This window comes from Takifugu flavidus, chromosome 4 (assembly GCF_003711565.1).
Source record: "Takifugu flavidus isolate HTHZ2018 chromosome 4, ASM371156v2, whole genome shotgun sequence".
Classification (NCBI taxonomy): Eukaryota; Metazoa; Chordata; class Actinopteri; order Tetraodontiformes; family Tetraodontidae; genus Takifugu; species Takifugu flavidus.
The window spans coordinates 5,781,171-5,807,221 of NC_079523.1; the positions used below are offsets into that span (position 1 = coordinate 5,781,171).

The 26,051-nt window shown below is 46.2% G+C and overlaps 4 protein-coding genes across 6 annotated transcripts; 3 read left to right on the top strand and 1 right to left on the bottom strand.

Annotated features, from left to right (window-relative positions):
- Positions 1-215: 215 nt before the first annotated feature.
- Positions 216-4,712, top strand: LOC130524677 (protein transport protein Sec61 subunit alpha-like 1). The gene is made up of 12 exons (XM_057031004.1): positions 216-615; positions 1,387-1,454; positions 1,539-1,604; positions 1,700-1,778; positions 1,933-2,064; positions 2,203-2,312; positions 2,400-2,553; positions 2,634-2,794; positions 3,016-3,213; positions 3,309-3,500; positions 3,573-3,649; positions 3,755-4,712. The coding sequence occupies exons 1-12, from the start codon at positions 609-611 to the stop codon at positions 3,939-3,941; spliced, it is 1,431 nt and encodes a 476-aa protein (XP_056886984.1). The 5' UTR covers positions 216-608; the 3' UTR covers positions 3,942-4,712.
- A 443-nt stretch (positions 4,713-5,155) lies between these two features.
- On the top strand, positions 5,156-6,967 carry chchd4a (coiled-coil-helix-coiled-coil-helix domain containing 4a). Its single transcript, XM_057031015.1, has 3 exons — positions 5,156-5,340; positions 5,719-5,817; positions 5,919-6,967. The coding sequence occupies exons 1-3, from the start codon at positions 5,319-5,321 to the stop codon at positions 6,269-6,271; spliced, it is 474 nt and encodes a 157-aa protein (XP_056886995.1). The 5' UTR covers positions 5,156-5,318; the 3' UTR covers positions 6,272-6,967.
- A 194-nt stretch (positions 6,968-7,161) lies between these two features.
- si:dkey-202e22.2 (netrin-4) lies at positions 7,162-10,616 on the bottom strand. The gene is made up of 10 exons (XM_057030998.1): positions 10,479-10,616; positions 9,548-10,017; positions 9,161-9,466; positions 8,766-8,892; positions 8,479-8,667; positions 8,187-8,403; positions 7,975-8,096; positions 7,825-7,893; positions 7,563-7,733; positions 7,162-7,469 (listed from the first exon to the last, which is right to left on the bottom strand). The coding sequence occupies exons 1-10, from the start codon at positions 10,552-10,554 to the stop codon at positions 7,333-7,335; spliced, it is 1,884 nt and encodes a 627-aa protein (XP_056886978.1). The 5' UTR covers positions 10,555-10,616; the 3' UTR covers positions 7,162-7,332.
- A 64-nt stretch (positions 10,617-10,680) lies between these two features.
- On the top strand, positions 10,681-24,750 carry mapkapk3 (MAPK activated protein kinase 3). Of its 3 annotated transcripts, none has more exons than XM_057031007.1 (13): positions 10,681-10,811; positions 12,236-12,408; positions 15,114-15,248; positions 15,345-17,135; positions 19,984-20,123; positions 20,236-20,300; positions 20,424-20,503; positions 20,584-20,710; positions 20,853-20,928; positions 21,013-21,137; positions 21,632-21,717; positions 21,824-21,904; positions 23,979-24,750. In XM_057031007.1, exons 4-13 carry the CDS (start codon positions 16,863-16,865, stop codon positions 24,132-24,134), a joined length of 1,209 nt encoding a protein of 402 aa, XP_056886987.1. In that variant the 5' UTR covers positions 10,681-10,811; positions 12,236-12,408; positions 15,114-15,248; positions 15,345-16,862; the 3' UTR covers positions 24,135-24,750. The 3 variants fall into 3 exon arrangements, with proteins under 3 accessions (XP_056886987.1, XP_056886989.1, XP_056886986.1); XM_057031009.1 differs by lacking the exon at positions 10,681-10,811 and having other exon boundaries at positions 15,345-16,702; positions 16,852-17,135; XM_057031006.1 differs by lacking the exon at positions 10,681-10,811 and having other exon boundaries at positions 12,236-12,462.
- Positions 24,751-26,051: the final 1,301 nt, after the last annotated feature.

The window sequence follows — 26,051 nt, forward strand, 5'->3', positions numbered from 1 at the left end:
AAGACAATAATAGGAGGAATACATTTTATTTATAGGGACATTTCTGGACAGTCCAGGTCATCGAGTAAAAAATAGGAATTATAAAACACAATTTAAAATAAAACTAAAAAAAGGAAGATACAGACACTATGTGATGCTTTTATCCATGAATAATATGTTAATAACGGTCATCAGCAATGGGTCGTTCTGATTGGTCCATTCAGAGAGAAGGGGGCGTGGCTTACAGCCAGCGACGTGATCTACTTATGAACCTGGGGGATGGCGCCCTCTAGTGGCTGGGGGAATTCCGCTTCTTACAGGGCATTAGCTTAAATTTCCGCGAAAACTGCAGCCGCGTCTTTTATAATTTGAGGAAACGAGTTGAGCGTCCTGTGCACCCAGCACCACAGATATGCGTATGCACGGCTGGCCTCGTGCACTGTTTTATTTTTGCCATTCATACATGACGTTTACGTGTGTCTCAGAAAAGTGACGTGTGTTAGCGGCTTGTCTGGTGACGTGTCTCTACTACTCTCTTTTCCTACGGAGAGGCTGGATGGAACCATACTGACTCCACTCAGCACTCACACGGGCACCACTAACGCGGCAGGAGTCGGCCTAAGGACACTATGGGGAGTACGTGATATTTCTTTTATATCCCCGCCTCTGCAGCCATTCAATATTCCTTCTTTTTAATCTCTATCAATAGTAAACGGAGAGCTTTTGCCATCAGGCTAATTAGCTAGCCTTGGTTAGGTTAGGGGCAAGTTGTACCAGGGTTATAAGGGATAACTTAAAGTTTTTATTGCAAAGAAATTGTGCTTTGCTCCATTTAAATCAACGTTAAACGTCGCTGGGTAATTGATTCTTGTTGAAGTTATGGGTCAAAGTGACCTGTTGTAAATTGCACGCTCGTTTTGACGCTACCTAGCATCACGCTAATGGCTAAATGAATGAATGTATGACTTACATATTTTATTTTTATTTTCACCCGGGCTTTGCTTTTCTGACGTAAATACGTGGATTTACGTGCATTCCGCTGACCAGCCGAGGAAGAGATAATAGCTAGATGGCTTTAAAAATCGCTTGATGTCAAAGTCAATTTCAGTGATTTTGCATAGTTGGTTAACATCTGAGTAAATCATGCTGCCTTGGGGCTGCGGGCAATTTTTAATCACTCCAGACACCATGGCTGTCTTGAGTTTATTTATGCACAGTTAGCTGGGTGCACGCTGCAGAACTCGACATGTGTCTGCCAGCTGTTTCGCTGCTCCTGAGTGATGACGTAGCACCTGAACGAACCCTTCTGTGAAGAACAAGATGAGAAAACTGGAACCTGCTGGCCTGCACTGGGGTTTAATCACACAAGTGGGGGCTCGTTTTAACTTTTCCCATCTCTTTCTGCAGTCAAATTTTTGGAAGTCATCAAGCCGTTCTGCGCAGTCTTGCCAGAAATCCAGAAACCTGAAAGAAAGGTATGCTTCAGCTTTTAAAGAACACTGTATGCGCTGGGATTAAGCTATTATCTGATGTGAACTTTATGTTTTCCATTCCCGCAGATTCAATTTAGAGAAAAGGTGCTATGGACTGCCATCACTTTATTCATCTTTCTAGTGTGTTGCCAGGTTTGTGTCCATTGATAATGTTGCACGATAAAGAAGCTTTTCACAGTTGTGAGACTGTTGTATTTATGTTTTTTTCTTGTGTGCTGTCGATTCAGATTCCTCTCTTTGGCATCATGTCATCAGATTCAGCGGATCCTTTCTACTGGATGAGAGTAATTCTGGCTTCAAACCGAGGTGCTTGAAATGATTTTCTTTTAGTGTTTTCTCTCTTATCTGACCTGAAACAATCTTCACCACATGTGAGAAGTCAAAGGTCACCTGTTGTTGGCTCTTACTACATTGTTCCTTGTGCGGCTGCCAGTCTAACACTGTTCACTTTGTACCTCAGGTACTCTGATGGAGCTGGGTATCTCGCCTATTGTCACCTCAGGTCTTATCATGCAACTGCTGGCTGGTGCCAAAATCATTGAAGTGGGAGACACCCCCAAGGACAGAGCCCTCTTCAATGGAGCTCAGAAATGTAGGTCTTTTCCTCACTTTACCTGTTTCTGAAGGTTTTGAGAGCATTTTAGTGTGTCCCCTTTGCCACACACGCTCAATAGTACACTGACACAGTTTCTGCCCCCCCCCGTCTGTCTGTCTGTCTGTCTGCCTGCAGTGTTTGGAATGATCATCACTATCGGACAGGCAATTGTGTACGTCATGACCGGCATGTATGGAGACCCTTCAGAGATGGGTGCAGGGATATGCCTGCTCATCATCATCCAGGTTGGTTTTAGTTGAAACTTATCTTTGTGTGTGTTGAATCCCTTCTGTGTGGCTTTGTTACCACACACTCTATGTTTCTGTTTCCAGCTGTTTGTGGCAGGTCTGATTGTTTTGCTGCTGGATGAGCTCCTCCAGAAGGGCTACGGTCTTGGCTCTGGTATTTCACTCTTCATTGCCACCAACATCTGTGAGACAATTGTCTGGAAGGCCTTCAGCCCCACCACTGTGAACACTGGCAGAGGTACGGAGGCTCCACAGGAACACAACAAACCACATTTGTTTTCCGCTTAATAACCCCACGTCTGCCTCCATTTGTCCCAGGGACTGAGTTTGAGGGGGCAATCATTGCTCTCTTTCACCTCTTGGCCACTCGCACTGATAAGGTCCGCGCCCTCAGAGAGGCCTTCTACAGGCAGAACCTGCCTAACCTCATGAACCTCCTCGCCACCGTTTTCGTTTTCGCGGTGGTGATATACTTCCAGGTAAACAGATCATCTCGAGGGCGGTATTGTGCGGTGAAGAGAGCGTCACCCTCCTGACTACACATGCCACCGTTTGTTCACGTTGAGCCAAACTGCTGTTTATTTTAACACAACGTTGTTTTGAAAGTTGCAATAGAAATCCTGAAAAGCCGGTTCGTTTGTTTTTGCCAAATATTTGCTAACAGACTTTTCTTTTATTTATTTTTTTCTTATCTCACCAGGGCTTCAGAGTGGACCTCCCCATCAAGTCGGCACGGTACCGCGGCCAGTACAACACTTACCCCATCAAACTGTTCTACACCTCCAATATACCCATCATCCTGCAGTCTGCTCTGGTCTCCAATCTTTACGTCATCTCACAAATGCTTTCAACACGCTTCAGTGGCAACATCCTGGTCAATCTCCTGGGAACCTGGTCTGTAAGTATCAGAACTTTCCCCCTTTTCCAGCATCATTGAGCCGTTTTAAACTCCAGGAGCTTGTCTCAGGAGCTTGTCCTGTGTCGTATGTGTAGGACGCCACCAGCGGCGGACCAGCGCGTGCCTACCCGGTGGGTGGCTTATGCTACTACCTTTCTCCCCCGGAGTCGTTTGGTTCGGTTCTGGACGATCCAATTCACGCCGTCATCTACATCTTCTTCATGCTGGGCTCCTGCGCCTTTTTCTCCAAGACATGGATCGAAGTGTCTGGATCTTCCGCCAAAGATGTGCGTCTGTGCTTCAGCTCTCCTCTCACACGCCAGCCTCACTTGATATTAATGATCCATGTTTCACCTCAGGTAGCAAAGCAGCTGAAGGAGCAGCAGATGGTCATGAGGGGGCACAGGGAGACGTCGATGGTGCACGAGCTTAATAGGTATCAGGAACTCTGGAAAACACATTTCCATTGCTTGAGTAGAATATGACGAGTTCCATCCTTCAGATCACTTCCTGTGTGTTCTTACTGCCCCTGTCTTTGCAGGTACATCCCCACAGCCGCCGCCTTCGGTGGCCTCTGTATAGGAGGGCTGTCGGTAATGGCCGACTTCTTGGGCGCTATCGGTTCGGGTACCGGAATCCTCTTGGCCGTGACCATCATCTACCAGTACTTTGAAATCTTTGTAAAGGAGCAGAGCGAAGTGGGCAGCATGACAGCGCTGCTGTTCTAACAGAAAACAACAACAACAACCTTCTGACATCCACCACCTTTGTTTTCCATCGTTTACCTCCGGCGTGTCAATGCTGAGGAAACTCTTGCGGTTACTCCCAGGGCTCCACATAGTATTGTGTCTCTTCAGTTCAGTTACACCAATAGCTATTACTTATCTCTGTGCTGGCTGCCTACAGTGAGTCGCCACTGACTCTCATCAGCCGAAGAATGCCTAAAAGCACACAAGTGTGCGGCGTCGCCTTTACCTCAGGCATCGTGCAAGGAACACAAAGACAGCGACAACCTTAGTGCTCGTGTCAAGCTGAAAGCACTGTGCCTGGACATTTTGACGGGGAATTGACTTTTGAAAAAAAACAACAAAAAACAGGCGAACTACCTGTTCGCCAGGTAGCAATGACACTCGAGGATTGCAAGCGACTGTAATAGGGTGTGAAAGTATAAATAAATATACTTGGGCTCCTAACGTGGTTTCTGGCAGTCCCAGACTAGCTGTTTGTGGTTTTGTTTTAAATGTTTTGCTGTTTTACAGCACATTTCTGTACACTCTTTTCAATGCACAGTGTCCAGGCTGTCTCACAGTTTTCAAAGGAGAAATGTTGTCTTTCCTCATGTTCTTTTATTCCAAGACTGAATTGCTGCACAATACTGCTGAAACGGTTGGGAGGAAAATGGGATTGATGGGGACAAAAAGAAGGGGGGTCATTTTTTTGGTTTTTACTTGATGTAACCAACATAATTGTGTTATTAAAAACACAGGATTTTTTTCCAACCCTCGTGATTTGATTTCTGTCACACGTCGGTGTCCAATAATGTTTAGCTTCCACAAGATGACGCTGTATCATGTTTTCTGTTCTAGCTTCCACGTGTAGTGAGTTTTTGTGTGTGAGATGTGTTAGTGCATATTGTCTTTCTTCGATATCTCAGGTAAAGTGTGCTGCGTTACCTGCAAGTCATCACTCAATACCTGCAAAATAGTGCATGATCCCTACAGATTAAATGAACAGGCCGAATTTAACGTTTACTACAGATGGGCCTTTAGGATTGAGTCTCCTTAGCTACGCTTTTAATTGTTTTCCAAGAATATAACACTTCCTTGGTGGTGTTTTTTGTAGATTAAGTTTATTTTGATTGCCTTAAAAATAAGATCAAAGTAGCTTTTAACGAAATAAATACCAAATTTCTATTATTAACATTAAGGGGCGGTGTTTGACGTCATCACTGTGCGCCCACATGTGGGCAGGTCAGAGGCGTACGGAGCCGTCGGCTGCCGGTTGGTTATTCCAATGAAACTCTTGCAATTGTTGAGTAAATTCTGTCGCTCCAGTTATCTTTAACCACTGTGGACGCGTGACAACCAAGGCACTGGTCACCGAAGATGTCGTACTGTAAACAAGAAGGTATTTTGTCTTTTCCATTCATTTTATTCCCCTCCGTGGCAGGGCAATGTCATCGAGAGTCACGATGCTAGGCTAACGTGGGGTTAGCATTTCCCCATTCGCTAGGTTTAGAAAAGTGGTGTTAAAACTGGTTCTAACCTCGTACTCGATTGATTTCTTCCACCCATTATTGTGATAAATATGCTAAACAGTCGTTCATCGGAAAATGTTCCTTTATTAATGATAATAATAATGAAATCAGACGCTTTAATGACGGTGCTCCTCTCAGGTGTCACTGTAAACCCAAATGGAACTATTCATTATTTCTGTCTTGAAATTAAAATTATGAATGACATTTAATTGGGAATGTGTAATGTTTATTATGGTGTCTTGTCTAAGGCAAGGACCGAATCATTTTTGTGACCAAGGAGGACCACGACACACCTAGCAATGCGGAGCTTGTTGCGGAGGACCCCGATGATCCCTATGAAGAACAAGGTCAGTCATTTAATTGGGAAATTAATCTGAGTTCAAAGTATTTCTTACCTTAGAAATATGCTTTGCTCACATGATTCTTTTCCTATTGTCTGCATGTTCAGGGCTGATCCTGCCAAATGGAGACATCAACTGGAACTGTCCATGCTTGGGTGGCATGGCCAGTGGTCCATGTGGCTCCCAATTCAAAGAGGCTTTTTCCTGCTTCCACTACAGCAAGGAGGAGGTGAAGGGCTCGGAGTGCATAGACCAGTTCCGGAACATGCAAGAGTGCATGCAGAGGTACCCTGAGCTCTATCCTCAAGAGGAAGAGAAAGAGGACCCAACCTCAGTAGTCTCTGACTCTGCCACAACCGCTGATGCCACAACTCCTGACTCTGCTGTAGCTTCTGAAAGTGACTCTGCCTCTTCAGTTTCAAGACCTGAGACTGACAGCACGCTACCTAAAGACGGCTAGACTGCCTGCGATGATCAATTATCACCCAGACTCGATCTCTCAGCGAACAGCTTGGTGTTGTCCGTACTACGACTTAGGCTAGTATAGAAGGTTTACTGCTATAGATCGGACTCATGAACATGACTGTCAATGCAGGGAAATGTACAAACATACAGGCTGTTTGGTTTTCCTGAGCACTCAAACATTGATTATGTTTTAATAATGGTATCAAGCTATCTTCTGCAGGGATGTTAGGTTGAAGTCTCCCTTTATATGCAATGTTTATTTTATTAGATTCTTGTTTTGTCATGTCGGTGAGCATTTGGCATTTATTTGTGTTTGTCCTGACCATTTACTGGGATGAAATGCAGCCATTTTTTTGATTAGGTTTGAATACTTACCATAAATAAGCACCCGAGTCCATTTGCTTTCAATCACTTACGACCAAAATAAAGACAGTAAATACTGTGCATTTATGTTTAACTACTAACCCCTCATTTGACCTCCTGGACGTCACTTCCTGTATGTCTTTGTACCGTTAGTCAGGTAACGTCTGCTGTCACATTAACATCCCTCATAAATGCTTTGACAGTTGTTTTTTTTAAATTCTCTGCTTGGTGTTGTTGCCATCTTTTATTATCTGTCAGGCGTTGGACTTGTTTTCAGAGATCTATGTCCAGCAACAATGCGCAGATTAAAGTGATTGCCTCAAAATTTCATCTTTGTTTTGTGAGCTTTACTGAAAATGGTAAGCTTAAAATCACATCAAGGTATTTAGAACCTGCTTCAAGTATCCTCCATGTATGGTTTAAGTATTCAAAGTCGCCTATCTGGAATTAGTTCATTCGGTCTTTTCTTAAACTTAAGTCTACATTCTGAATGGATCTTGCTTGCAAACACTCTAGAAATGGTTACAATGTTAGGAGCTATTTATTAAAAGTCTTCACATAATCACACAAGTCTTGTTTTTGCCGCCCACCTACAAAATATTGGATTCCCGAGCTGATGAATCAATTCTCACAAAGGATCCATCCCATTGTCCAGTGATGTTGGTTCCTTTTCTGAATCTATTTCCCTGGAGTTCACAGACAAGCGTTCCGCAGGCCCTCGGACACCAGCAGGCCGATCCTGGGTGTCCACGGGACCACGACGCTTTGCATGGTGATCAGCAGATGTCCCGTCCCAGCCTCCTCAGAGCCTGCCAGCAGGTACTCCATACCTGGTGTCAGAGTTAAAGATACTGTAACCCTTTTTTGTTTCTTTTGAATATCAAACTAGCAGAACCTGATGCCATGGCTGGTGGCCGTCTTACCAGGGTTCAAGACAGGACAAGTGCAGCCATGTTTGGTCCAGGACAGAGGATAGATGCTGCTGGTGGCCAGGGAGAGCTCCGTTTGACCCGATTGAAAGACTTTCCGAACTTTGACTTGCACCTCTGCGTGGGTCCCTTTGTCATGAGCGGACAGCACACTGGCCTTGATAACTGCATCAATCACACGCGTGGAGTCAGAGGACTGAAATCTGTCTACAGTCCACAGGTTCATCTAAAGTTACGTTAAGATCAGCTTTCCTACCGTAATCGTGTTTGATCCTACAGAGTTCAGATGCACTCCTCAGCTTTTTCTCCTTGCAGCTACACTTCCCTGTGTACCGACAGTTGCATCAAACAGAACCTCGACGTTGCAGCGCTCTGGAAATTCAAGGTGAGGTGCGACGGCGCTCACCTGTGTGGTGCAGGGTGGAGACCGCGCGGCCCTTTGTCCACTGCACATCATCTTCGAATGTGTGATCCACATCAGGAACCTTCCCACCGATGGGGACGTTGACCACATGGTTGTCCCTGTAGCTGCAAAAGTGGTTGACTAGCATAAACCTCACAGTTTTGGTCCTATTATGGATATTTAGGGAATGCGATTGTGTTACACGTGTGGCTAACCTGGTCAAACACTGCCCAGTGGTGGGGTCACAACTGCGAGGGCAGGTACATGGTTTACAACCTTCCTCGCTAAACCCCCAAAAACCAGGCAAGCACTGGCTGCAGTCTGCACCGCCAACGCCCGGTTTGCAGCGGCACTGCCCACTCCTCGGGTGGCACCAGGGGCTCTCCTCCCCAGGATGGGGTGGCAAAGAGCCCCGCGGATCACACCAGCAGCCTGAAAAACGCACCGTAACTTCAAACTTCACAGCTAAAGTCCTCTCGTGGTCCCAGGTCGTTTCCTGTCTCTTACGTTTGCATGCGAGTGGGGAGCTGAGGGGAAGAGACGGGTGACGGTGGTAACCGTGGCGACAGCGCTGGCACCTGCGGCCGACCGTGTTGTGTTTGCAGTTATGGCAGACGCCCCCGCTGGTGCCGCCCGAGGAGAGCCACACCCGCTCAGAGAAGTGGCAGCTGTCGGCGTGGCCGTGGCACTGGCACTCTGCAGCCACAGCGGTGGAGAGAGAAGTGAGTTAAAATATTCTTCCAGTTCAAACTGTTTGGAAACAGAAGCGCTGCAGTCCTGATGATCACATTTACTCTGACAAGCGTTGGACTCCCCGCTGCTGCTGTTTGCAGGCCTCCAAGGACGGTCGTTGTAGAGCTGGGCGCACTTCTCACAGTGATGGCCTGTTGTGTGGTGAGCACACTGACACCTGCCGAACACCTGGAAGACACATCTGGGCATCCTCAGTTGCTTTACTTACAGGAGCAGACCCAGGCCACGCGCTGGCCTTTGTCTGTAAACCTAAAATAGATCCTGGCCGGTGTTGTAAAGCATAAGAAAGGGTTTTTAAAGGGTGATACGTTCCACCGGTGACTGTTTTCACATCTGGACAGGACAACCTGGAACATGCATTCGAGGTTCTGAAGCCTGGCCAAAGTGAAAACCAACACCCGCCCTTTGACTTGAATTCAAAGGAGAACCCGCTTACCATGTTCTGGTCCTGACTTGTGTCTCGACTGTTGTTGTGAGGTGCGCATGACCCAGCATGTCCGTGACACAGGCAGGTCCCCCTGGCCAGTAAAGTGGAAACGGCATAAGGTGCAGCGGCTGTGCTCTCTGTGACGGGGGCAGAGGTCAGAGCTGAGGCTGGTGAGCTGGTCTCTGCAGGATCCGGACAGGTCTGAGCTTTGAGCAACCTTATGCGGAGGTTAGTGAGGGCGAGGCGGGCGACGGCCTCGGGACTATAAGGGTCCAGTATTTTGGAAGTGCTTGGGTCCAGTAGACGTAATATCACCTGAGGAGGAGAGCAAAGCAAATAAAGCGCCACAACTCTGTAAAGCATTGAGAATCTGCACCCAAACGGGTGCTTTCTTACCTCCCCTTTTGTGCACGGGGTGGCCGCTGTGTAACGGGACGTGCACAGAGAACCTTCGTCGTCTGGCAAACCAAACTCTGCGCTGCAATTTTGCGCAAACAGCCGCAGAGTTTCCCAGGTCTTCCCAAAGTCCGCCGAGCGTTCGATCGCCATGGCAGCGGGCCGGGGTGACCTGAAGACCAAAATCACATGGGACAGAACGAAGCGTGTCTCCAAGTCCAGCCGGATCTCATCCGGAGCGCCCGTGGCTGCGCTCGACGCCCACCAGGTATCCGGGTGCAAGAAAGGGTCGTCGGCCATGTGAGAAGACGGGTGGGTGTCCTCGATGCAGAGGTGGGGGTGCGCAGGAGGATCCAGGCGGAGGCTGGGAGAGGAACGGTTTCCATAGCATCCTGAAAGAGTTCGGAGGGCTCTGCCGCTCGCCAGGTTCCCAATGGGTGGACTGCAAGCACGGTCAACACACCTGGAGACTGACACACAAGGTGACAGGGGATCAGCTATGATGTCATTTTGTGTAGGAATAATGAGGATCTGTGGGTGCTTTTGTATTCATTTGTTCTGGTAATAGAAAAGGACTGGGGGGTGGGGGGGCACTGACATAATCGAATCAATAGACTTTTCATTGTCTCTGTGATGAATACTTTATTTGCCAGACTTTTGTGATTGTGGCATAGCTGCTGCCTTTGAAGGACACACGCGCGCGCCCACGCACGCACTAACACGGGCTCAGAGAGCATCCTCTCAGGTTGCATTTAATGGACACGCCTCAGAACTGCTATCAAATGCAGCAGAACTAAGCCCCATGGAGGTAAAATTAAGGATCTATAAATCTATGTTTCAATAGAAGAAGTCTAGTCCTCTTAGTCAGCAAAGCAACAATGAGAGAGCAAATGAGGCGCCTGAATCAAAGCAGAAGCAGAATGCACCTCACCTGCTCTGCTGTGCGTCACCATTAAAAACAGCCACCACTTCGTCGCCAGCAGCCGGAGTCGGTCGTTCCCAAACATGTTAACAACTTTCTTTGTTTACGCGCTGTTTACGCCAACGATGCTACAAACACCGCCCAGCAAACGGCTGTCCTCAGCATTCTGTGGAGTCTATCGGACGGGCAAGCGCATTCCTCTGCCAATTACGCAATGCGCAAAGTGCCAGGAGGACTCCCCGAACATTTTCACACCGACGTCCTCCGAGGAACAGCGTTGATTAAAAAAAACTCCTTGATGAATTTCCGGAGCAAAAGCGAAAACGGAACTGCTAATTCCAGGTTAGCCCCATAAATCTGTACATTTAACGGAACATTCGTACACACGCAAACATCTGTATTGCTCAGTGTGCGCACGCGAGTCCAGATGATGGCATCGATAAATGCTCAGGCTCCTATCCCGGTCCAACCCTCGTGATGTTAGAATCCCGTTGAATACCAACCAGCTGTGTCTGACGCTCAGCGCCTTTACGCACGGGACAGGAGTGCGCGCAGTATTTATTCACATCTCCCGCCCACAACACCCACACGGACACACGCATACACCCCAAAAAGCCTTTTGTTTGTCTTTTATAATCTGAAATCCAGAGACCCAGATGTTGAGGACGCGCACTACGGATACACCGGGCACGACTCTGCACTACAGGCCGAGGAAATTAGTTTATCTGCTTCTGGCCTCCTGGGTTTCATCCGCACTAATTCCAAGTTACGGCTCCCTTTCAGGTTCAGCGACAAGAAATCCGAGAGGAGGGACAGAAATAGAGGCCGGTGCTATTTGCAGCAGGATTACAGGGAAGAGAAGTAACAGCTTGGAGTTTTAACGCAATTATTTGGACAGTGAAATAAACCCTACGTGACAAAATATCTTTGGACCTGCTGATTAATGAAACCACCGACTGAGCTGGAAGGATCTCTGTCGTTTTTAAATACATTTTTTTCCAGATCCGACTTCCTCTGGAGACAAACAAAAGCAGAATGATAAAGGGATAATAAATGAGTCAGTGATGCTGATTTATACTTGGATAGAATATGATATGCGGCTGTTTATGAGGCGGTCTCCAGGGGTTACCCTCATCATCCCGACCGTCATCATTCTTTTCTTTGTTGATTTGTTGTTTTTCTTTTCTGTGTTGATTTTACACAACTGTCACCCTAAAAATGCTTTCTATCGTTTCTACACTCTAAAATCATGAATCGTTGTTCTTTGGCGTCACCTACACCAACGACAGTCCATAAGACGGAGGTGGTTCGTTGAGGTTTGAGGTCAAGTTTGGAACTGAGCAATAAACTCTTTTAAAAGCTGCCATTTGAAGTGAAAGTAAACTACGTGTGGTTGCTCCTTTTGGCCTGAAAATGCAAAACACGTTGAATTCTTAATTGAGTAAATCTTAATGAAGGGTAATTTTCTGGGTTAAAGGAATGCGCAGCCGCATCTAATAAAGTCCTTGTTTGGCGCGCGACAGGGAGGATTGATGAATTGAAATAAACCCTGGTGCACGCTGCAGCTGCCGACAGATGTTGCACTGAGCAAAAAAAAAGCAGTAACTCTCTTTTTCATTGAATTCATTTTCTACGTTCTTACCATACGTCTCAATTGCGGCTACCCCCTGCTGTGACGGGTCAAATACCAGCCAGGGAAGGTCAAAAGGATCTCCTACCTGCCCCGTGACTGCCTCTCTAATTGCTCCCTTTTCTCTCCTTCACAGGTTCGACCGGAGGCCGGGGTCAACGGAACCAGGGACTCGCCCGCCCCATCCTCGTAATGTTCACTGTTTGTCCAAGTCATGATCTGAGCACGTGGACATGATCCCAGGCTCCCTTTGGATCTCTACGTCATCATCGCCGGTGTTGGGGCATTTGGAAATAATCACCTCAGACGGTTTGTTGTGGCTCTTCTGTTATGGAGACAGACGCACGCGGTGAGATCTAATGTGTAGGTATCCACCCACCACAGCCACAGTTAATAGGCAGCGTCTGAGTTAATAACTGAGGTCAGAGTTAATTACCCTGCTGTATTTTTAAAGTGGGACCCACTGGTTTTACCATGTAAAGGCTGCTACAGTGACGTCATATCGATCAAGAAACGACCCATCTCATCTGTAGGATAACGCTCAATCAACTGTATGGAATCGTCACTAAATACTTACATAATTTAGCTTCAGACAGCTCAAAGTAAAAAGGGAGAAGGAGGAAGGTCAGATGCAAGTTCTGGTCCAATCAAAGCGTCGCGTCTGTTGCGTTCATTTTACCTTTTACACCAAAATTACCAGGAATTTTTTTTTTAATCTGGAATTTATTTAGCAGGTTTTTTAAAAAGAATGCTGGTTATCTGTGTGGTTTGTGTTTTTCACCATGACTCAAAGTTCTGAAACATGTCAGGCTGATGGGGAATTATGGGGTGTTGTGGTGGTGTGACGCACCGCAGCTTTATAATCTACCTTGAGATTCGTCAAATCTTTACATATTTGCTTTTTCTCACAAAAGGTTTTTTTTCCAAGGAAAGTTTGAGAAGATCGAGAGAAAGAAAACTTATTGTGGAAACACGATTAGGTTTTTAAAAATCCTGTATAAATTTCAAAGTTTATGTAGTGTAAAATAGACAATTTATACATTATAATGTCTCAAGAACGCTGTTCGGGGAGGATCTTTCACTTTTGACTGTTAGCGTGCTAATCAGACATTTTTACAGCCGTTTATATCATTTAACAAAACAAATTATGAATTTTGAGCATCACTCACCTAAATACATTCACATCTAGCAATTTTCCATAGACTACTTGGAATGAGCTTTGCCTTTAAGTCACACAGCAGTGATTTTAGGCAGAATCTACAACATTTACTTCAGCATATGTAACGGGGGATCTCCCTCTTTCATAAACGCACCAGTGACCAATTGGTTTTATTCATGTCAGTGCCACCAAAATGTTACTGTTGCTCCCAAGTTTGAACAAGACAAACTGTGGCTGACAGCAGTGCTGGATGCTGGCCAGATCTTCACCGCTGACATTCTTCCTCTTTTACAGCCTGTTCTGTCTGACTAGGACTCCGCTTCTCAAATTCACAAAAAGAAACGGTTGAAATGAAAGGAAAAATCAAAGGCAGCTGTTTGAGGTCCGGGGCCAGGTTAGAGGTTCCATTGCATGTCTCTTGTGCCTGGCTGGTTTGTTACGATGAGGCCCCCTTCTGGGCTCATTAAAGGTAGTTATTGGCACGCCAAGGGTCCACCTGTGAGTCACGCTAGCCAAGAGGGCGACTTCATGGTTTACTGCCCCACCTTCCTGTCGTGCTTCCCCCCCAAGAAACTAAAATCGGCAAATCACGTTGGCCCCGTTTACACACTCAATTGACGTAGCTATGCAGAATTACAGCCCGTTCTGAAGTTAGCTTAATGAGACTTTCCTGGAAGTTACGGGCTTCAGGGTGCGCCCACGTTTGTGGTCTAAGTATGTGGGTGTCAGCAGAAGGTGTATAAGAACACGGACCCTCCTGGCATGCCCAACAATGTTATGTTAAAAAGGGTATTGCCTTGATCCTATTAACCAACATCTGGCCAGCAGGAGGAGCTAAAGTTAGCCACACATGCCGATGTCATTAGTGTAAAATGGCTGTTAAGAAAGATGTGACCCTGGTAAGATTGTAAACCTGAAAAAGAGGGATTAGCAGAGGTGGATAATTTTTAAGAACTAATCTATGAAATGTGATTTATTGATCTGTGTGAATCAATACTCTGATATTGATGGTGTTGATATACAGTCCTGGCCTCTTCATCATTCCTTTTGGGAGCCTCATTGGCTGGATCTCAGGACCGTTAAACACATGTTAACGATTAATATGGTGCTGTGATCAGGTTGCTTTCAGACCACTGATGTAATTTGATTATAGGCCTTTGGGAGATCTCTGATCTGGCTTAGGCTTCCTCGATGAGATGATTTGTTTGGGTCTGTGCTCCACTGCAAAAACAAATGTGAGCCTTTTAGACCAGTACAACTTTCCGAACATCCACTCGTTCCTGCTAGCCTCCGTGTGGCACCGTATCCTTTAGAAATGACATGCAAGGGGTCAGACAAAATGAGAGATTTATTCCTGCCTGGATAACCAATCTCAGGCTGCGCTGGCGAATTTTCAAAGGAGGGGGGCCTGCGATGCACAGCATGTAAAAGCATGCTCTCCATTCCAATTCCATCAGCTCATCATGACCATCATTATCGTCACTATCTTCAACAGCATGAGATGGGAGCGTTGTGATGCCTGTAAAGGTCCTATTTTAGAGGAATTATCTTGAGAAAGGCCGCGGTGGGTGGGCAAACACAGAGGTTGGTGCTTGCTAACCAACCAAGCCCAACATCTGGGTTCATAGGCTGTTTTTGTGCACGCTCGGAGGTATTGTCCCAGTCCAGGTAAAACTGAGTCAACCATTAACCGGTTAGTGGAAGCAGTAATTTGTTTTCAATCTGGATTCTGTGCAAACTCGAGAATATGGGTTCTTATATAATTCACAGGCACAAAATGTACATTTCTAAGTCATACTGCTTCTGAGACGTACTAAAAAATGAAATTATCGCTCCTTTTTATGTTTTTTCCAAGGCTTGACTATTGCAGCTCTGTTGAAAGTGAGAGTTTGGAACCAACTCCCAGCAATCACAGAATCATTACAGAATTTATGCTTCCCAGCCCAGATCAGCCCAAGATCCAGTGTGCGCATGTGAGACAGATGCGGAGGTCTGTGTGTATTTCCAGTCATTTTCTCACGCCACGTTTTTATATTAAACTGTGAACATTAATTATATTCCTCATGTTTTCTTTCGGCGTCAACAGAAAACTCGAAGCAACTCTGGCTCCACCTAGAGGCCGGTCATATTACTGCAATTGTTCTGGGTCCGAGACACCATGACAAGGGGTAAACTGGACAAAAAAACCACCTCTGCACAAGACACAATACAGCAACATTCAGTTGCTGCAGCGGTTTGAGGAAGGTTCTGACGCCTCTCCGTGAATGAAGGCTAAACCTAAACTCACTAAAGCACCTATCTCAGGATCCACTTCTGCACAGCTGGATCACCGGTGGTGTTCCACCTGTCTTCCCCTCAGGCTTTTCTCACAGGGACCCTTCAGATTTCTCACTCTGAGGGCTCCTTTGACAAATTGGATTCAACTTTATGTAAAAGAGATTTAATAGGGATCCTTTCTTGCTGTTTATTTCTGCTGTGATTGATTTTTAAATTCAATGATTGAGTCAAGCTCTGAGATAACTGAGAAACCAGATGTGATATTGTTGGTGTTCCAGGAGTTTTCCAGGTTTATTAACAGGTTTAACCCTACGATTAGAACAAGTGTAGACATTCAGTAAGGTCCGTCTTTTCTCAGGAAAATTAATGAGCTGAAAGGAGAGCGCTTGGGTCGCGCATGGGTGCGTGGCTCTTGTTTTTTGCGGTTTTATTACTCACTCAAAATAGATTTGTCAGTGTCCTGTTTCATGCTCTGTATTTTCCACCCCGCTGCCTGTTGTCCACATCTTGTGCCGGCATGTTTGTGTCTCTGAAACACCCGAAGCGGTCATGGGGGAAAACAAACCAAAAACCCCCACAAATGTGTGATTTTTTTTGTGAATGGAACAAAGTTTTTGTCTCTTTGCACGCAGTCTGTTACCCATGGGTGATTCCACCCACTGTGTAGTGGGATCGGTGAATAAAATTCACTTTACAGATGAATCTCCTTACCCGAGAGTTGGTTTTTACTTCTTAAAAGGGGAATTTCACTGTGTTCTCTTCACTCAGTTATTACAACCCAGCTAACTATTAGTGATAGGATTGTTTAATAATCTCGGGATTTACGTACAAAGTTTGTTAGTGGAAAGTTTCCAGCTTCTGACTCCCCGGACCTCCTTGATGACACGCCGGGCTCCTTTAAGGCACTAGACACCGGTTGATTCGAGAAATCTGAGTGGTGTGTCGGAGGGTGGCGCTTGGACAGCCAGTGACAGTGACAGGAGGCCATGTGAGGAAAGGACTCCGGGGGCTGCCGAGATCAGCAGGAGGTCATCGGGATCCGTGCAAGACGCTCACCGCGGCGCCGCTCCGCTCCGCCCCTCCGGAGCTCTTCAATATTTAGAAATCCATTTACAAAAGAAAAGAAAGATTGACCTGGAGAGGCGTTTGAGTTGGACAATTAATAGAGTGAGTTTACCGGACTGTCCTCGCGGGCTTTGGCGCCGTGACAACGCGGTGGTCGCTTCTGAACTCCAGGAAGTGTTTTTCTTTGTCGGAGTTTTTTTGTTTGTTTGTTTGTTTTTTTGTTTTTGTTGACTTTTCCCTCTTTGGACCAGCCGGCGTGAACATGTTTCAGAATGGAAACGAAACGGAGAAGGTCTCTCTGAAGCCTGAGCCGGACTCCCAAGAGGCCAGACCGCCGAGACTTCCGGTCGTTCCCCGGGGGGACGCGAGCGGCGGCTCCGCGCACTTCCTGCTGCCCGTTTATCCCAAACTGGAGATAAAGCGCCACGCAGTGACGGACGATTATAAAGTCTCCAGTCGGGTTCTGGGTTTAGGGATCAATGGGAAAGTCCTGGAGTGCTTCAACAAGAAGAGCTCGGAGAAGTGCGCACTGAAGGTACCGAACTCACCTTTAGCCAAAGATCCACTCATCTCATTACGGGCTGACGGTCAATAAAAGGTTCTTGGGTAACATTAGGACCGTGTAACACAGTTTAAACAGCTGCAGTGAAGGATAACATGTAAATAAACTAAGGTGAACATTCATAATGCTTCCACAACTGCAGTTTAGTTCAAATATTCCTTCCGCTTAATAATTCCTTCAACATCTTGCCGCAGGTGCTCAGAAGGTCTTCCAACACCGCGTCTGTCTATACGCTGAGTTTATAGGGCTTAGATGGCTTTTGAAAAGGCTTTGGCACCGTGCTCATGCACCTGAGCTGCAGGGGTCATCGGGCTACCAGCTGTCATCACCAGGCTGCAAAATCATTGGGATTCTGCTGGTTAACTGTGATCCATCTGGGTCCGAGCCCAGAACACACACACACAAACACACACAAAGCGAAGAGTTTGTAGTTTGATATCATAATGTCACTGCGTTGATGTTATAATGTCGATATGAGGCTGTAACATGAGGAAGAGGAGTGGGGGAGTCCACGGTGCGTTAATTAAGTGTTGCTCTTAATGCTTAGCATCACAGATGGGTGTAGGTTCAATCTAATTTGTAGTGCTGGAAGAGAGCCCTTTGTTTTAAGTAGAGCAGTTAAACTCATCAGGATATGTGTGGATTCCCCTGCACGTCCCGGCACCGTCATTAATGTCATCAGAACTGGTAGATGTAAGGTGAATAATAACATGATAGTAACGCATCATAACGAGCGGGTCACAACTCTTTGGACAGTTTGAAGAAGACGGTGATGCTAAAATAGAGTTACAGGAATCATGAAGGTATGAAGGAGGTCAGCGGCACTGACAAATGATCTATGTTTGGAGATGAGGCAAGCCTGCGCGGAGCCTAACTGGGCCACTGGGTTTCAGTCTCGAGTCATAGAATTCAAAATAATCTTTACAGTGGATAACTGGGCACCGCGAGGAAACCGTGCCGTTAATGGGCCGTTTGGACACCGCTGCGTCCTGATGCTGATCGGACTTCAGACAGCTGGTGTTTCGTTCCCAGCATGACTCAAGTTCCAGAGCATTTGATGAGTTTCTTTAGAAGATCAGTAGGACGTGGAAGTCATGTGGTGTTGCGCTGTGCTGACTGGGGATTTTGTTGGAATTCACCGATGATGTCAAGAAAACAAGAAAACACAAATCAATCATGTGCCAATTATACATCTGATAGTCTGATAGTAGTCATAGGTTATTATCAGCTTATTTAAAGTTTAGGACTGCTGAAGCCTGTTGCCACAAGGCTGTATACACACATAAAACCACAGATAGTAGCTAGAGGTTCATTTGTGAGGGGATGTAGATTTTACACCTCCCACAACTTCCTGAATTCATTCATTTCTTCTACGTTCTGTCTCATTTGTGTCGAACATGTAGACCATTAATTTCTTTCTTTTTTTTTCCTGCAGTAGTACGTTACATTTAGCCCCGACTGGTCCTAATTTAGAGTCCCAAATCAGTTCAGATGTTCTGATCAAGAACCTAATGACCCACTTTCAACTGAATTTAAGCTTAAAACCCTAGTGAATTAAAAAGGTTAATTAGTAATACGGAACGGCTGTGCTGCCTTTGTGCTCCAGTACAGCCCTGGGAGCCCGCTTCAAACCTAAAAAACCTGTAAGGTTTGTGTCAGCAGTTATCTGACAGCACAAAACTGATGTTGATGTTGTTAGCATGTGGACTCAGCAGCAAAGCTGCTTGTTATAGGAGACAAAAACCATAATTATCAACTGTATTTCACTGGCACCACTTTATTAGCGCGCATTGTAAAGATAAGAACCCTTAAATTTTGACCAACAATCCAATGACTGCAATAATAGTTGGCAAACATGTCGGACCGATACGCACGCGTGTTCTAAGGCCGTATTAGTGTGTCTGTTGACAGAGGTTGAGGTAGGGGCCCGTGGAGGACGGGTTTGATTGTTCGCTCTCCTCCATGCTGCCTCATATAGGAAGAGAGCCCATCAGATTATCTGCCATTCTCACAGCCGACCAGGTCCACTCACTCCCTTTTTATTGTAGCCAATCTCACCGACGGCAGGAAATTAAGGCCCCCGCCTCGCATGGCCGTCGTAAATCTTCAGAGGACACAGCAGAAGAAACAAAACCTGCCTGCTGCGTTTGCACAAGCAACAGTACCGAGAGATAAACCAGCGGAAGTGCTCAGCTTGTATTTTCCACACGCCTACTGCTCAAAAGCGGCCTTCACTTCCTCTTTGCCCTCACTGACCTAAAAATAAGACCCTGTGAGCGAACCTGTCTCACCATCCGGGAGCTTCTGATTGAAGCCATTTCCTTTGAAATCACTATCAATCGATCTTTGACCTTTGAAGACAAGTTGGTTGCTGGAACAGCTACAGCACGCAGGTGTAGTGTGTGAGTGTGTGTGCACGTGCCTGTGTGCAGTATATGTGTGCAGCATGGTAGTGTGTGATGGATGGATCACTAAGATCACTGTCATATCCCAAAATACACCGTGACCGATGGTGTGTGCTATGTCAAGGCCCACCACCTGCTGCTGTGTGTGCGTGTGTGTTTACGATTGCTAGCGAGCAATGGGCATTTCAAAGTTCCTTTAATCTTCAATGTCCAAGTTTCAACCCTTTCTTTTCATTTATCAAACTACCAATATTAATAATGGAATATTAATTCAAATCCTTTTATCCTCTTCCGGTATTATACCTGTGTGTTGCTTCTATTTCTCTCCTCTTGTCCCGTGTCTTCATCAAAGATGGACAACTTAATGTGACTTATTTACTGAAAGACATAAGTCGTCCTCTGATTTGGGTTCCCAGATTCTTTACGATTGCCCCAAAGCCAGAAGAGAGGTGGAGCTCCACTGGCGGGTGTCCGGAGGGCCGCACATCGTTCGCATCATCAGCTTGTACGAGAACATGTATCACGGGAAGAAATGCCTGCTGATCATCATGGAGTGGTAGGATCCCCCTTTTATTCCCGTCTTGTTTGCTTGGCGGAACAAGACAGCACGAACACGCTATGACACGTTGTTCTTTATTCACGGTGATGGAATTGTGTGTGTCTGACAGCATGGAGGGTGGAGAGCTGTTCAGCCGAATCCAGGCGAAGGGAGACCAGGCGTTCACTGAGAAAGGTGAGAGCTGCACGGTCCCCAAACGCATCGCGGGGAACGTGTTGCAGGCCTGTTCCTTTATGTGCTTTCTATTTTCTGGGAGTGCTGCCGGTTTGAGACATTGTTTTCCTCCGTCCTTCCCAGAGGCTTCTGAGATCATGCGGGACATCGGCACGGCCACCGACTACCTCCACCGCTTCGACATCGCCCACAGAGACATCAAGGTGCAGAGAGGAGGAGGTCACTTTTACCGGTGGAGATGACGGCCAGCTCATTGGTTCTCTCTTCCTTGTCTCCTCCCCAGCCAGAGAACCTGTTGTACACATCCAAAGATAAAAACACCATCCTCAAATTAACAGACTTTGGCTTTGCAAAGGAGACCACACTTCACAACCCCCTACAGACCCCCTGTTACACGCCGTACTATGTGGGTGAGTAAGTGTGACAACAAAGTGTGTATTTCCCCCACGTACAGCAACCAGCAAGTGAAATACACCCGGTGTGTGTCAATAAAAGTGCGTTTCGTTAACAATTGCATTGCGTTTTTGACTGATTCTGTTTGTCGCTGATAAGCTCCCGAGGTTTTGGGGCCAGAGAAATATGACAAGTCATGCGACATGTGGTCTCTGGGTGTCATCATGTACATCCTGTGAGTAGATGCGGAGCCGAACATGTTGAGGTACTGGACAATAAATGTGGTTATGAGTGCTTAAAAAAAGAATTGTATTGGCAGGCTGTGTGGCTTCCCTCCGTTTTACTCCAACACTGGCCAGGCCATCTCTCCAGGGATGAAACGCAGGATCAGGATGGGCCAGTATGAGTTCCCCAACCCGGAGTGGGCTGAGGTGTCGCAGGAAGGTGAGAGAGCAAACACGTATGATAAACACCACATGATGGTGGTTTTCTGATGGATCGGTCCACAGCTACAAGTCGCCTGGATGAATGATATACACGTTTGAGGATGACGCATTATTCTGGAACGAGAACCTATGCGCAGCTGCGTCCGCCCCGGCGACTTAGCTGTTTGTCCTCATCAAAGACATTCTCATAAACCAACCCTCTGAATGTAATCAGATCCAGCCCCACTCCCACGTGCACTTCCCGGCACGTTCCTCCAGTTCTAACCATAGGCTCAGCGTATTACTGTGTCCAAACTCCGCCGCCACTTACGTAACCCAGGCAACTGATCGTCAGCTCTGTCAGGGCCAGTAGCGAGCAACGGTTTGAAGATTTCTTTTCCTGTTTGGTAACATTGACCTGGAGGTCAACTCACCATCTTTAACTGTTGTTTTAGAGTCTGTAAGCATCAGTGTCTGTTTATGTGATTTTCTTGACTCTCTTATTCTTTGTAGCCAAAAGCCTGATCCACCGTCTCCTGAAGACAGACCCTAATGAGAGAATGACCATCACACAGTTTATGAACCACCCCTGGATCAACGTACGTAAGCGTTTCAGTGCCCGTGTGCACCGAAACGTCCACTTCCTGTGCTGATGTCTGTTTGCGCAACTGCTCACTGGTGTCTGCATGTGTTTTTGCTCTGCAGAAGTCCATGGTTGTTCCCTCCACTCCGCTCCACACCACCCGCGTCCTGACCGAGGACAGAGCCATGTGGGAGGACGTGAAGGTTAGAACCGCACCAGCACTGACCCTCTCTGGTCAGACACTTGCATTACAGCCTGGTGCCATGGTGCACACAATAAAATGTGGAGAGGTTCCCTTATTATCAACATTGTAAATCTCATAAAACAATTTCCCCCTAATGCTGTTGCACTGAGAAACATCTAAGCACACATCTGTTTGCCTTCTCTGCTTTCAAACATGTCCACAGTCCAAGGTGCAGTTGCGTCACGGTGACATCATCTGGGTTTACAAAGATCCTCTGATAAAATTTGGACTTTTATCTGTTGCCTAAGCAACAGCGTTTTTACGTGCCCTGAGTAAATAAACAGTGTAAAGAAGATTTAGGGTAGAATACAAATACATATACAAATAAAGTTTTCTGAGCTGAGCTACGTTTACGTCTAACATTTGTTTAAATTTATATGTACGTATTTTAGTGTAGTGGAATCATTAAAATCCTACAGGTTACTTTTTGCCTGTTAATCAATGTGTAAAACTCCAGTTCTCCACGTGGTGGCAGCAGAGGACACAATCCGCTCATATACGTATCAGACAGATCAAAACAATCTTAAAATACAAAATGCTGCCGCTCTTTCCAAAGTAAAATACTTTTAAACGAAGCCATATGCTGTTTGCTCTCCTATAGTCACATTGGGCTGAAATATCAGCCTTGTGAAATATCCGTTGTACAATTACGCAATCCCCCATTTCTGTAAATGTCAGCAAAAAAATCATGATTAAAATAACATTCCTTCACAGCTGAGTGAAGGCTGTCGAGTATACAAATGTGTGAATAGATATATGCAGACAATACACCATTATTTAGGTCTGCATTTGGCAATGTTTAAAAATATCACATTGTACTTTCCAGATTCTTGCCTTCTATTCTCATATCTCTCACTGCGAGTCGCTTTGGACAAAAGCCTCTGCTAAATAGCTCAAATGTAAAGCATATCAACTTTTTCTCTCAACCTTATAGCTAAGTATAAAAGCTGGAAAAGTCCAACCTTCTGATTAATGTGGTACAGCTGACATGTTCTCAGTGTTTAGTCCGATAAGAACAGAATCAGAATTGACTGGAAATGTCTCCGAGGAGCACAAAAACAGACCAAAGCAGGACAGTTTGTCATAAATTCTTTATCCCCCAAGATATCGTCTCCCTAACTGATACAAACATTTATGTCGAAATCATCCTTCACACCTGCGGAGGCTGTGCAGCCGCACTGAAAACATGCCGACCAAGACTTTAAAGGCTTGATACTCAATACGTCTGAGGACAGAAGGACTAACATGTACAGTCTGTTCAGTCTGGCGTCAATGCGATGAATCGCACACTGATTTTATAGTGTCTGATAATGTTGTGTCAGCCAGTAAAACAAGGCTTTAACCAGCTCACAGCTCGGATTTGCAGCGGATTCTTTTTAAACAGTTGGTTTTTTTTTCTAAAATGGAGGAAATGATTTCACTCATATACAAAAAAAGGTGCCGTGTGTCTAAATGTTGGGGCAATACATTGCGTTTAACTTTTTGAGCAATACATGGCTACCGTAACAATCCTATCTCCCTTTCTCAAACAATAACCGGTCTGTGTTTCTCCATTCAGCTTTGCAACATTTCCCTGTTTTGTGATTTTCTTGTATCGGACTGACACAACAAAGGTCACAGACTGAACTATACTTGATTTCAACCAATATATTTGTCATTAAGGGATTCTTAAACCTCCTCAAAATTATTCTTCAACAAATATGATCCACAAAAAGGAAATTGTAAGATCCTTTCCAGCTAGTTTGGTCATAAATTAATAATTAAAGTTATTTTCCCCCTCCGTGTGATGTCATTTCCTCTGGTTTAAACACATGAAACGCACCTGTCTGCTGACGAAATCAGCAGATTCCCATAAAGACGGGGTCTCGATCTCGATCATCTGGTGGAGGAGGCAGAAATAGGTGCCCAGATGGGCAGCATTTGATTGGGATCAGTTTGAGGAGGCACCAGCCCACCTGGTGACGGTGTAGTGTGTGTAAAGCTCTCCTGTCCTGTACACGCCTCCCGCTAACCCTCCTGTCCCCCTGTCACAGGAGGAGATGACCAGCGCTTTGGCCACCATGCGCGTGGATTACGACCAGGTGAAAATCAAAGATCTCAACACCTCCAGCAACCCACTGCTGAACAAGAGGCGCAAGAAAGCCGCTGCGGGGGCCAAGGAGGGCTCGACGGGCTGTCAGAATCAATGAGAGCACGAGGGGGAACCGCGGCCGCAAGGACAGCCGATGTGGAGGGATAATCTCTGACATTAATGAACGGCAGATTCACACCGGCGGGGGCAGGATGGTAGTGAGGTGTGGAGACGAACGTGTCAGCTGCCTCAACTGTGTTTAAAGGTTTTTATCTTTGTATGTTGTTTTTTTTAGACCATACGTGTTTTTAAAGTGCCTCTTTGCAGACGTGAAGTGTTTGTTTTGAATATGTGTGTGCGCGTGTCTCCGTGAGTGTGTGAACTTGTGAGTGTGCTGAACACGGTGTCTGGTTTTATGTTTTGTCCTGCTATTGTCTGTTTTGTGCTCGATCCTGACTGCTGCAGATCTCTGACCTCACGGTGGAGCCCCGGATCTCTGGGGTTGTGACACTTATATTGACAAAGGTTCAGTGTGTGCGTGTGTGTGCGTGCGTGCGTGTGTGTGTAGTCAGCGCAGTTGAGTAAACTTCTTTCAATCAGGGCTGCGGTCTTGACCTTCAAAGCTAAGTTGCGCAGCCTTTAGTGGCGGAAATTTCGTATCCAAGCTGAAACCAACAGTGTGTGAAAACCTCAATGGTCCAAACTGCTGAGAATAAAGTATAAACTGAGGTAAATATGCTTGTTTAGTGTTTTGTTTTCATGTGCTCCTTGGAACTATTGCCTTTGTAGTGGAGTCCTTTGCTATAAATAGCAGCGGCAGAACAGTTATGTGGGACGCGACCATCTGACTGGAACTGAAAAAGGTCAGCATTAATATGTTTAGATTACATGGCACGCACCTTTCCCCCACTTGGATCACATGGTGCCCGTGCAGTATTTAGGGGATAGGTGAGGGAGGGTCGGTCATAACAACGACTCGGGCTCCGTGACGTAAGCGCAGGACGTGTCAGATCCAGGTCCTTCCAGAGCCCTCAGCTGTCGTTTCTCATCAATCATCCCCAACTGGATCTGAAAAAAAACAACCCAAAGAGATGTTCCCTTGTGGAATTTTACAGCCTGTTGCAAAACGGCGTGTTTCTTCATGGGGTGACGCAGTGTTTTTCCTTGTTCGGTCAGGCTTTTCACAGACAAGAGCATTTACAGCTGAAACGGGTTGACGCAACGTCGTCTGGTTCACCTGCTACCTGACGGAATTACAGGAACAGAAAAGTCCCTCTGATGCCTGAGTCATGCTCCTCGGTTGCTAGGTGATGCTGAGGTTCAGGTGAAAAGTCACATAGGTCCACACACACACAAATATCAGTATCTTCTGAAACCATGTGATTAATGGTCGTCAGTCAGACAAAAGCCTGTGGAGATTACACGATGGGGGTACCCATCAGGTGAGTCGTTAGGGTCACATGTCCCTGATGAACGTGGAGCGTTTACGCCCAGGTGGGCTTTTAGCTGAAGAAAGGTGAGGCCCATTGCCCCCGCCTGACAAAGGCGGCTTATTGAACCCCTCTTTCACACTCCTCGTCTTTCCTGGCTAAAATGCTGCCGTCTGCGAGCGAGTGACCTTCGCTCTTGAGGTGCAGGCGAACAGCTGAGTCCTGTCCAGGGGGGTTAGATCTCCTGTGCTGAGGCATGCGCCTGCAGAGGTCCGAGCAATGTTGCTGCACCGGACAGCGAACACAATATTGCACAAACATAAAGACAGAAATTGTCTCCATTAAAAGGGGTTAATCTAAACTTTGGGTTGGTGCTGAGTGACAAAAGCTGTTTACGTGGATGAATGTTGCAAGGAGAAGCAGGGAAACAAGTTCTGCAAGTAAGACTCTTCCTGGATGTTCGGAATTTCTGATATTCACCAGCTCATTCGAACATGGCCGGGCACACACCCATCAAGCAGCTTGAATATATTCCTCCGTCTCAGGCCCTTCAAAGTTTCCTCAAGTATCTGGAGAATAATCATGGACACCAAAACCTGGATTCC